The sequence below is a fragment of the Anopheles coustani genome, chromosome 3, assembly GCF_943734705.1.
Source record: "Anopheles coustani chromosome 3, idAnoCousDA_361_x.2, whole genome shotgun sequence".
Classification (NCBI taxonomy): domain Eukaryota; kingdom Metazoa; phylum Arthropoda; class Insecta; order Diptera; family Culicidae; genus Anopheles; species Anopheles coustani.
In genome coordinates, this window is record NC_071288.1 from 85,795,970 (window position 1) to 85,808,219 (window position 12,250).

At 42.3% G+C, this 12,250-nt stretch overlaps 2 protein-coding genes across 2 annotated transcripts; one reads left to right on the top strand and one right to left on the bottom strand.

Moving 5' to 3' along the window:
* Positions 1-3,422: 3,422 nt before the first annotated feature.
* Positions 3,423-4,446, top strand: LOC131268502 (angiopoietin-related protein 1-like). Its single transcript, XM_058270820.1, has 2 exons — positions 3,423-4,299; positions 4,415-4,446. The coding sequence occupies exons 1-2, from the start codon at positions 3,423-3,425 to the stop codon at positions 4,444-4,446; spliced, it is 909 nt and encodes a 302-aa protein (XP_058126803.1).
* A 4,160-nt stretch (positions 4,447-8,606) lies between these two features.
* LOC131268518 (microfibril-associated glycoprotein 4-like) lies at positions 8,607-9,563 on the bottom strand. Its single transcript, XM_058270821.1, has one exon. It carries the CDS (start codon positions 9,561-9,563, stop codon positions 8,607-8,609), a length of 957 nt encoding a protein of 318 aa, XP_058126804.1.
* Between the last annotated feature and the right edge of the window lie 2,687 nt (positions 9,564-12,250).

The following is a 12,250-nucleotide window of genomic DNA, read 5'->3' on the forward strand; positions in this document are numbered from 1 at the left end:
GGATGCATCGTGAAGTGAAGCTCATCCTCGGTAGAATTTGCATAATTGAATTAGTCATGCTACATTAGCCATTTCTGCGTAAAGTGAGGAAATCAATAAAATATTTTTTGTTGCAATATTCCTTTCCGGAAACCTCCTCTCAGATCGTCCCAGATTTACCATTTACAGGTTTCAGGATTTTCCCGAGGCAAAACTGTTGCAATGATCACCGTTCGTAAGGATTTTCCATTCATTCCTCTTACGTGTGGAGCTTTTTCCAATGTAATGGAGCTAACGTGGCGCGGACGGTGTAGAATTAGTTTTTCACCCATTTCCCGCCACGGTCTCGGGGCGGCGGGCTGATCTGGGACGTTCGCACAAGTCCGCCAAGCCGACATCTGCCGCCCTCACCTGCATGGGCACTTAAAATCTGCCAGACGCATTAAAAAGGATCGCTTTTGGAACGTTCTCTCGAGAGTGGTCTCGACTTTCACGGCGATGGTCACCAGCCAGCCATAAGGACCTTACCGTTCGGCATCCCCGTTACAATGGCTTCCGAAAACGACGCCGAAGGAAGTCAGTGTAGGGGAATTTAACACCTACCTACAACTCTGCCTGTATCCTTCATATCCTTTTTACGAGACTAAAGTTTTTCCATCGACAACTTTTACACTTGGTCAGCTGTAGGTTCAAGCCATTTTTCCGGATTCTTTCTTTCGGGCGGCGCATATTTTTTTCATGAGTTTGTTTCGCCGGGCGCTCGTGGTATGTGTGTGCAGTTACTTTTTATTGATCTAACCATTTATACTAATTGACTCGTCGGAAGGTTAGCGGTGTTGCTAAGCAGTAAAAAAGAACTTATTATATTGAACTTAGTTGATGTATTAGGTATTTTGTACAAGAATAAAGATACTTTCTATATTAAAGGGTATTTTATTGTTACTAGCAAAACCTTATTAACCTACACTACATTATCTAAAATAGAATAACAAATTTTATTAAATTAATCGATCTATAACTAATTTTACCAATCTGTTCGAAATATATTCCAAAAAATATTATAGTCGAAATATATTCACTGTTTTTCCCGGTTCGGGGAATACATACACCGAAATAATCGGTTTTTTGTGTATTTTAAATTATGCGTTCCAATCTTTCTTCGTAAAATTGACCACAATAATTTATCTCTAAAATACATACAGATACATAAAATCGGACCAAACTAAAAGGCTATATACAATATGTTTCCAACTTCACGTACGTATTTTACGAAGCCAGCAAATTTTGTTTGAAGATTCTTCACACTATATTTGACTGTTTTTCGGGCGAAAGGAAAAAAACACTCAAGAACAACAGAAACCAAACGGACTTGTTTCGTCTTAGCAACAAATGTTTCAATCCACCTAATCCGCGGCTAAGTGTGGATTCTTCCGTCGTAGTGCACCGGTGGAAACCCATACAGATGTGAATTAAACAGGAAAAAAGGACTTCTCACCAGCTGGGGGAGTTTTTCTGTTTGCGCCCATCAATTGCGGGCCACTTCGTTAAGCAACACGGAAGCGACAAATATCCCGACGTTGGCATAAATCTGGTCGGACTAATTTTTGTTTGTCCCTTTGGCGAAATGTTTTTCCCAAACAGATTTTCCCGGTTCCCGGCAAAAGCGGTCGTGCCAAAGGTCGCCTGCATCGACCCATTAGAGGGGAGTGCGGTGTGGGTTTGAAACATGCCGTTTGGCTGGATCGGTGCGGGCCCGGTGAGGGTACTTGAGATTAGTGATAATCTTTTAAATGACCGTCAACAGTTGTTTGCCGGATTTTTCCGGCCACCGGGCAGTTGCTTTTGTGCGATCCAGTCCAAACGGCCGTTCGGGTGCCGCAGATAGGGCGCCTCAGATAGGAGCATATAATTTATGACCCGATCGGTCGAGGTCCTGAGAGTCATAAGACTCTCGGTCGGCGTGTTCACCTCCCCTTTTTTTGCGCTCTCCCTCCTTTGACCTATTTCATTCAAATCTGCTCAATTTTCCATTCCCTTTAACGCCTCATCGGACGTTGGACATCGGGTACCGGGGTTTCCGGGTGCACCAACCACAAAAGGGGCCTAGAAAATGTTACATCTTGCGGGTTTAGCGCCCAGTACCAGTTTTGGTCGGAGCGTTTCTCAAGGACTCAACGAATTATAGTGCCTTTATTAGCAGATTTACGGGACAACCAGCGCTTCGGGGCACGAAAGTTGATAAATAATCAGGAGAAACTCCAAAAACCTTCGGCGTTGAATCGCTGGGAAAGTGGCCGTCAGGAGGGATGAAAGTTAATCAAGGAAGGCAATTCCGTGGGCTGATTGCCACCAGGAAAAGGCATTTAATTTCGATCGCCGATAAACTGACTGCAAATATGGTCGCAGTTTGATTTGGTAAGCATATAGAACCTTTTTTGTGCGGGTTTGGAATTGCTTTTAACTCACGCAGTTTCGATGAATGTCGGCTTTCGATAGAACAAAAGATGATAGGAACAAACTGCAATAGAATAATACGCATATGGTGGAGTTTCTCATTGCACGCAAATTTATTAATTTAGAATGGGCAAATGAACCTAAGACGATATAATATATTTGAGTATGAATTGCCTAAAACCACGTTAACAATGAAAAAGATGAGAAGACAACGGAACGAAACAAAATGAATTTGTGCTGCTTGCACAGAAGCGATTGCATTGCGGTACTGTATTTCATATCAAGGAAGAAGTAAATTTTTGCTTTAGTTGAACACTTGCAAATAGCCAAGTTGGGAATCCCTTGCCATGAGATGATAAAAGTCTTGAACTTGCCCTTGGCCGACACATTTGATGCTTAGTTTATGCAGTTCGTCAACACCACCAAAGTTTCTCGACATTAGCGCAATGGTGACCGTGTTATCAAAGTTAAGAGCAGCTGTGCGGATGCCGCTATCAATATCGTTCCTTCTGCGTACGACTAGTTCTGTTCCTATGCAATAATTCAGGGGTGAAGAACCTACTCACAGTTCAAAACATTTTACATAAATTACCTTCCTACAAGATTGTATGATGCGCGAATATTAAGCACTAATTGTCTACTTTAAAGCTGTTTCAAGCGACTTCTTAATTATTTTATATGTTTATACAAAAATATGTTTCCATTTTATTTTACATTGTTTTTGCGATGAGTTCAAAACACAGGGTTTTCCATCCCTGCATTCCTTCATATAAAAGCAACTCCAAATCATGAGGCCAGCTATAGTTTCAGTGAAGTCTTGAGCATTCTACAACAAGATAGTTTCACAACCAACCATGTTTATCAACGTGCGCCTTTTCAGTCTATTTTGTGGAATAGTGTTATTCTGTCATTCTCCTATAAGTTCAGCAACTATTTCGGTGACGAATTCCTCGGATAACTCGGTCGCTGGATATGGATTCGAAGTTATGATGGCCAAGCTGGACTTTCTTCAGTACAAGTTGTACGAGATCGAGCTCGGATTGAACGAGCGTGATGAAGCGGTGAAGGAAAAACTGACGAAACTGAAGGACTCGATCGACGGCATTCAGTGGGAGATGCATCGGCACGATCGGGATGCTGGACACAACTTAACGGTGCTGAAGGCACACTCTCAGAAGATCCTCGCTCAGCAAACAGCGTGTGCTAGCCACGAACAAATGCGGAAGGAGATCGCACAACTCAGTGCAAATACAACTCAGTTTAAGCAGAGTCCGCTGTGGTACGTACAGAAAAGCTCATCAATCTCGCGGACCACCGGACCATTCAAATCGTGCAAGGAGGCACCGGCAAACGTATCAGGTGTCTATTCGATCCAGCTGAGTGACAACGAATCTCCTTTCGGTGCGTTTTGTGAGCAGAATAGCTTCGGCGGCGGATGGTTGGTGATTCAGTATCGCTACGACGGATCCCTCGACTTCTATCGAAACTGGACGGAGTACCAAAAAGGATTCGGAAGCGTTGATCGAGAGCACTGGCTTGGGTTAGAACGGATTCACCAGGTGACATCGCGACGACAGCACGAGCTACTGATAGAACTGAAGGATTTCAATGGAACATATAAATTTGCCCATTATACAAACTTTACGGTTGGCACCGAATACGAGCAATACGCTTTAAATAATTTGGGAACTTATACTGGTACAGCGGGAGATTCGCTAGACTATCATAAAGGTATGAAATTTTCTACATTTGATAGAGATAATGACGCGAACAGTAACAATTGTGCGAACGTGCACACAGGGGCGTGGTGGTACAACTCATGTCATTATTCCAACTTAAATGGCCCATACTTGAACAAAGCTGAAAGTAAAACAATGTATTGGTATCATTTCAACGATAAAACTCAGGGATTGGCATACTCAAAAATGATGATCCGTGAAGTTTGAAGATACCAACCTACTTTCTTTCTTCCAAACCCTAGAAAGCAGTTTGCATGACATTCATGAACCGTAAAGCCATTTGTAAAACAAGAGACAATTGATTTGAGGCAGAAAACAGACAACAGGTTGCAATATTATCTCCAAAGGTTAGCACAATGTTTAATCTGGCCGATGACTGACGTATCTGCACGGAGTTATACGAGTAAACTTCGTAGAAGAAGTTAGATCGATGTTGCAGCCAAACTGTATATAATGAGTACTGTTTTATTTTGATTATATCTTCAATGATGTTTTCTGATGTTTGTGTAATTTGCATTTTTTTTAGATTTTATAACAAATTCGATTTTAAGCGAAGATCAAATATTGAATTATTTCCCTTACAACTTGTGAACTCAGTTCAAGTATTGCTCCGTTAATTTGACATCCATTGAAGAAATTTATTGAAACACAGCTTTACTTTGCAAGTAGTATTCATTAGATTTTTAAGAATTGTAAAATTAATTTTCATACCCTTTGTCAACTGAAAGTTCAGGTTGCTTGTCGAGTTACAGGTTTTATTACATGGAAACAAAAATCTCCTTGATAAACAATCCCAAATACAGGTCAAAATGTTTGTCAAACGCCAGGTCAAAATGATAATAAGTAAAACTCCACAATACATACAGGGGGAAAAATCAATCCATTTTTACAATTTTTCCCCAAAAATAAAAACAACTGTAACCGTTACTTACAACACACAGATTAAATTTCCTCCCCCTCCGCCATACCGGACCAGCATTTGAGTTATGCTGCACCGATTCTCTGTTTTCCAATCAAACCACTAATCCCGGTCACGCCCCCCGATCCTTTCCTTCCGGGCATCAACCACCGGGCGGCCATCGAACGCGAAGTCGAAAATAAAATTGATTGGAATTACTCTTCCGCAAGGCATTTCGCCGTAAATTGTTTCGGAAAACAAAACCGTTCCCGGTGCCGGGCAAAAGGTAGTCGTGAAATGCACTAAATAAAAGCAGATACCACCATGCAGTCGACAACGTCGATCGATCCCGAACCTCCTCCGAATCGCTGAAGGCTGTTTTGATTGTGCTGGCCGCAGAAAATTAATCATTCCATTTCGGTTTCCCCGGTTGCCCCGGTCAGTGCAATGCGAAATGCCGGACCGACACGACGCTGCAGCGCTGTGCGACAATGCCGTTTTTCCTCGCGCAACCCATGCTTGTGTTCTTCCTTGCTCTCCCGTGTCCTTTATATCGCATATAAAACTGTCGTTACGAATCCATCAAGCGGGCCGGAAAAGTCGTGCACGAATCGCGCTCCGCTCCGCCCAACTCGCACGAACATAATTTGCGCGTGCTGCCCACGATTTCGCCGGAAAAGATACGGCCATCGATGGGCCGCTTATCGAGCTTACGGTCTTGTCCGTCGTCGAAGGATTAATACGCAAGGCTACGAGGCCCGATTATAATTGACCGCTTGATAGGTAATAAAATCATCCTTGCTCCATAAATTCACCTAGAGCGCGTTTTGTGCAGTATTATCGAGAAATTTAAAGACAATTTGGTCAACCAATGAATCAGCTTTCGGACCGATCGGGTCGCTTGCGATAATGTTCATTTCCATACTCTACCTGCTAATGCCATTAGCTTGTGTGTGGGGATTGCATATTTAATGGCATATATTTTCGCCGAGCGGATTAAGTTCTTTCGCCGATGGATAGCGTTCGATGCTGCAGCGGCATGTTTCAGCATGCCCTGCTACATTTTCTTCTCCGCCGTTTGCTCATCTTTAGATAAGGATCGACAGGAGACGATGAGTGCTGGGACGGGCAGGAATAACATAAACCGAGCCCGGACCCGGATCGGACACACCGTGCCGGCTCCCGGGCTCGGATGCGGCGGGGAATCGACGTGATCAGTAAAACAATATAAATAATAACGAACGCGGATCGGACGCGGGAATATTCAATTTTATTGCCCTCCACCAAGTGTGAAGCCTGAGGAGGAGCGTTCGTCGACGCGCTTTCGAGTATTAAAAATGATAAACCCCGCCGAACCGGGCGAAGGCAAAGTTGAGAAATGAAAAACGAAATTAATTTTTATTAATCGCTTTTTTAGAGCATCCAGCAAGCCCGTGATCGTGATCGCGGCCGATCGGTGCGATCGTTCGTCGGAACGTTGATGATTCACGACTCCGGCGTCATCGGTACGTGGATCTCGACATCGCCGGTGGTAATAACAAAGCGGGCGAGCTGAACTTTTCCACCGACGAACCGGCAGGTCCAGCCGGTCGGACTGGACGATCGAGCGCGGCTTAGGGGCCATTTGTCGCCGATCAAAAGTTCCCGCGCCATCCAACCGGAGCATCGCATTAACGCGCATTCTCGGAAGTCCCCATGGCACCCGGTCCATTTGGCTAATGCGGAGCCCGTAATGACAGAAATTAATTGAATGCAATAAAGTTCAGGAAATTGTTCGTGAAACGCTGGCGGACATCAAACGGCGGACACCCTCCCGAGCTGTCTCCCTGCCGCCACGGGCAATGTGTCATGATTTTTTTGAGCTTGCTAATTGGAGGCTCCACAACCGCGGTGCTGGTGCTGGTGGACAACCGCTACGGATTCGAACTTTTTGGTGTCTCATAAATGCTTCATTGTGGAGCAACGCGATGTGGTGTGATTAATGCGTGGGGTTTCTAAAAAAGCATTTCTTTTCGGCTTCCTAATGGGAGTAGGAAATGTCTGGCCGGTAAGTCATCGGTGGAATGCACGGTTGCGGCGCGCTAAACAAATAAGGCATGATTAACATTTGTTTAGGTGAAACATATTTGCGAGCTTTTTTATTTTCAAACAAACGTCACCGCATTTATTCTGGTTGTTCATTTTCATAATTGTTTTAATAGTTCTATTTCATCACAGCAATTGGTTTTCTGTTTCATAAAAGTAGAAGGTTTTGCTGGAAAATCTGAAGATGACTATTCCTGGCTTAAAATATTTTGGTAGTTTTACTACTTGTTCTATGTTGAATTTTTTTAAACTTGAATAACTCATACATAATTTTCATTTCCTTTTCTGGTCCGTCTTAACACGTTGACTGCCATGCCACCCAAAAGTGGATGACAGCGAAACTCAGTTCTAAAAAGTGTTTTGACCATAAATAAATAAAAATGCAATATAAAAATTAAAGTTATATTTTATATGAATTATTTTGGAAGCTAAGTTTTTATTTAGCGTTCAAGACTCGTTGGTTAGATAAATGTTATAAACAAATTATATTAAAAAATATTGTACTAAAAAAGTGTGCCAAAAACCGCTTGGCAGTCAACGTGTTAAATGACAACTTTAATAAATTGAAATTGTATGTCTGCTCTACCTTATTAAAAGCTTATAACTGATTCTCAAATCTCTCAAATACATCGAGCAGGTATTACGTTTCAATGTGTCTGCAGTAAAAGTATCGAGAAAAAACCCAATATATTTTCATTAACTTTCATATATCAGGTATTTAACAGCAAACAGAGTAGTCCAATAATAATTTTGTTTCTGAATGATCAATACCAAAACGGTCATAAAATCTTCAATAATTTTAGGTTTATAGCGTTTTGAAAAAGCGCGGTAAAATAGATTACCCCAAAACATTCAGGTATGATGTAATGTAATGTAATGTATTCTAGTATTAGGATTGCTAGAGAGGAGAGAAAAGTGCAATCCGTGTTCTGAGCTAGTATCAGCAAGGCGACAGTAAAATACGATATCGATACAGTAAAATTATCGAAGCATATGAGAATACACAAGCCAACAGATATTTTTGTAGTTTTCACTTAGCTTATTATACAACAAATCCTCAAATTATATTTTAATTTTAAAATTTTAACATGCTTTTCATTTTTTTCCAAATTAATCAATTTGACATATGTTTCCTAGAAATGCCGTTTAAAATCAGTTTAATTTTATTGCTTGAAATGACATATAGTGTATTTCAATCGCAGACACTTTAACAGTTTCACTTCAAAAAACTTTTGCGCGACTGAACTTTTTATTTAACGCCGTGCAGAAAAGCTCCCGCGTCCTACATACCGGATTTCACAACGTTCTGAGATTTGTAAATAATATTGTTACATGTATTCTATTACCAAATTTCTATTGTTTTACAATAGGCATAACGGTTCATGAAGCTTCATGTTGTCATGCGTACCGCCATTCATAGGGTTTAGATGAAAGAAAGTAGGTTGATACCTTCAAACTTCTCGGATCATCATTTTAGAGTAAGCTAATGCATGTGAACCGGATTTGAAATAATACCAATACATTGTTTTACTTTCAACTTCGTTCAAGTATAGTCCATTTAGATTGGAATAATCACAGGCATTGAACCACCACGCCCCTGTGTTCTTGTTCGCACAATTGTCACTGCTCGCGTCATTATCTCTATCAAATGTTGAAAATTTCATACCGCTATGATAGCTCAGCGAATCTCCCGCTGTACCAGTATAAGTTCCCAAATTATGTAAAACGTATTGCTCGCATTCGGTACCAACCGTGAAGTTTGTATAACGGGCAAATTTACAAGTTCCATTGAAATCCTTCAGTTCTATCAGTAACTCGTGCTGTTGTCGCGATGTCACCTGGTGAAGCCGTTCTAATCCAAGCCAGTGCTCTCGATCTACGCTTCCGAATCCTTTTTGGTACTCCGTCCAGTTTCGATAGAAGTCGAGGGATCCGTCGTAGCGATACTGAATCACCAACCATCCGCCGCCGAAGCTATTCTGCTCACAAAACGCATCGAAAGGAGATTCGTTGTCACTCAGCTGGATCAAGTAGACACCTGATACGTTTGCCGGTGCCTCCTTGCACGATTTGAATGGTCCGGTGGTCCGCGAGATTGATGAGCTTTTCTGTACGTACCACAGCGGACTCTGCTTAAACTGAGTTGTATTTGCACTGAGTTGTGCGATCTCCTTCCGCATTTGTTCGTGGCTAGCACACGCTGTTTGCTGAGCGAGGATCTGCTGGGAGTGTGCCTTCAGCACCGTTAAGTTGTGTCCAGCATCTCGATCGTGCCGATGTATCTCCCACTGAATGCCGTCGATCGAGTCCTCCAGTTTCGTCAGTTTTTCCTTCACCGCTTCATCACGCTCCTTCAATCCGAGCTCGATCTCGTACAACTTGTACTGAAGAAAGTCCAGCTTGGCCATCATCACTTCGAATCCATATCCAGCGACCGAGTTATCCGAGGAATTCGTCACCGAAGTAGTTGCTGAACTTCCAGAAGAATTACACAATAGCACTATTCCACAAAATAGACTGAAGGGGCGCACGGTTATAAACATGGTTGGCAGCGAAACTATTCTGTTGTAGAATGCTCAAGACTTCACCGAAACTATAGTCGTCTTTATGATTTTCTCCCGCTTTTATATGAAGGAATGCAGGGGTGAACATCTCAAAAGAAATGGAAGATAATTAGAATGTGGAAGATTGCAATCAGTCAATTGAATTAAGCATTTAAACTCCTCGATATATTTTCGCTGTATTGTTGTACAAATTATTTTTAATTTTGAAATCGGTCAAAATAACTTTTTTTTCTTAAAAAAAGCCCGTTGCTGAGATTTTTTATATCAAAAAGGTTCCTCTTCCCTGACATTTACTCCCGTTAACATTAACACAATACGGACGCAGAAGGAACGATAGTGATAGCGACTTCCGCGCAGCTGCACTTAATGTTTGATAACACTACTCTACTCAAAGGCGCCAAATTTAAAGGCGGTGGTGTTTGCAAGTAGAATGTGCTAGTGTTTTGCTTGTTCCCAACGTTTACTATCGGCTAGGGCTATCTCACTTGTCTTAATCGGTGCTTAGCCAGCCTCATTATCCATCTTTTTTACACACGATTTCCGTGATTTCTATTTCTTACTCACCATAACCTACTTTCTTTTCAATTGAGTGTTTTTTCCGTGAAGTACCCCTTTTAGGCACTTGGGCAGTATTAATTTCATGTGTCAATCAATCAGCAATCTGCAAATTGATGTTCCATCGTCCAACACACAGTATAATGTGCGTTGTGCAACAACTGCTAAAAGCAAACTCACAGCCTTAGATATTGAGCAATTATTTTTGAATATTCCAAAACCAAAGTAGTGAAAACATTTCTTTAGTTTTCATTTAATGATTTGATTTGAGAGAAAGCGAATCCAAGTTAAAAAAATTGTTTCATTGCATCAACTAAACGATATTTTTAAAAGGTAATTCGTCAGATTACAAAGTGTCACGTCTCTCATTCCAACCTTTTTTGGATTAGACATTTCTTTGGAGGAAAAACAGTGCGACGAAAAGAAAAAAGTTATTCGAGGTAAAATTCAAAACGTGTACTCCTGATTCCTCCAAAAAAAAATGCTGTAATGATTTCAACGGATTTTTAGTCCTTACCTCATAACGGCGTAGAGCATAATGCAAAAGCCCAGGACAATCAGGCAACCCCGTTGGGCAGATGTTTCTGACGCAAGCGCAACCATTAATTTGCATACACAGACAGACGCCAGTGAAACCCTCTTAGAACCTTATTCTGGTCTATTATAATGTGATACATTTGGCTGTCATTGAATTTGATTTTCTTTTTTCCCTCGCCGCTATGGCTACATTTTCTCTTACTCCTGGCCTTAGGGAAATCCTTTCACTGCGAGTTGGGCACGTACTGCTGGGTGCACCCCCGGAGGGCAACGCATGTGCGCCCGCCTCAGAGGTCAATTGAATCTGGCGGGCCTGAATAAATATCGTGCCAATTTACCGTACCACCAAATGTTGCACGCGAACGGCCCACAGCCGGCGCATCTTCAGCCGCCGGGCCTCGCTTAATCGTCGGGTAAATGATCTCTAACCTTCCGGAACGACGCGGCGTTTGAACGTGCATACATTAGGCAGCTTATGGTCTGTGCTGCCACCGGCGGAACGCATGGGAAACCGACCAGCCAGCCAAACGCATGCCAGCTTGACACGACACCCAACCCGAGAGCCCTCCTCCGGGGGCGTGCGTTGAAGAGCGTTCGCCTTTCGGGAGCCAGTGCGCGTCGAGATGTTAATGTATGTGCATAAATTGCGCGCCGCAATTATTAATATTACCAATTTATTAATTTCCATCCACCCTCGACCTTCGGCCAGGCGCAGCGAACCGCCCGGGAACCGTCCCGGATGGAAGTGTTTTCTTTGCGTGAGCGCTTCCCGGGAGTCTCTTAGAAAAACACATGCACTGGCCACCGGCGTTTCGAGTGGCGATGCCGAATTTTCCCATCGCCCCGTGACGGACGGTCTCACCCACGGTTCGGATGCGCTGCCGGGATTGTTTCTCCAACAAATATTGTGATTGATTGATAGACAAACAGATCGGATCGGTGCTTCCGACGAGTCGATATGCAGCACGGTAGTACACGGCTGGGCGGATCATCGGCTGCTTCCCAGAGAGGCAGTGTTATGTTCTCAGGAACACGCTTCCCATGCTGCTCCATTTAACCTCTTATGCATCGGATAAAAATAACTAATACAGGAAATGTGAGTATAGTCGTAGGGAATGGGAAATTTGCTTCACCAAGAGAAACTGGAAGAAGTAGTTTATGGTTCATTTACATTTCCGGCTGTTTAATTGTTTGCTGAAAGCAAATGAACCGTAAGAGTTGTAATAGTTTATTTTAATTAAAGCGTTAAATCCATTTATACACTCGTCGAGCATTGTATATTTTTAAATATTTTATTTAAACAACTCAATTTAAATCTCTTTTCCTTCCACGGTACGAAGTGCTTCGTTTTAAAATTTCTTCAAATTAGTTGTTGACAATCTTCCGGCATATGCGAATGTATCTTCACCAATATTCCATGCTGTTCGCATATGTCCTGT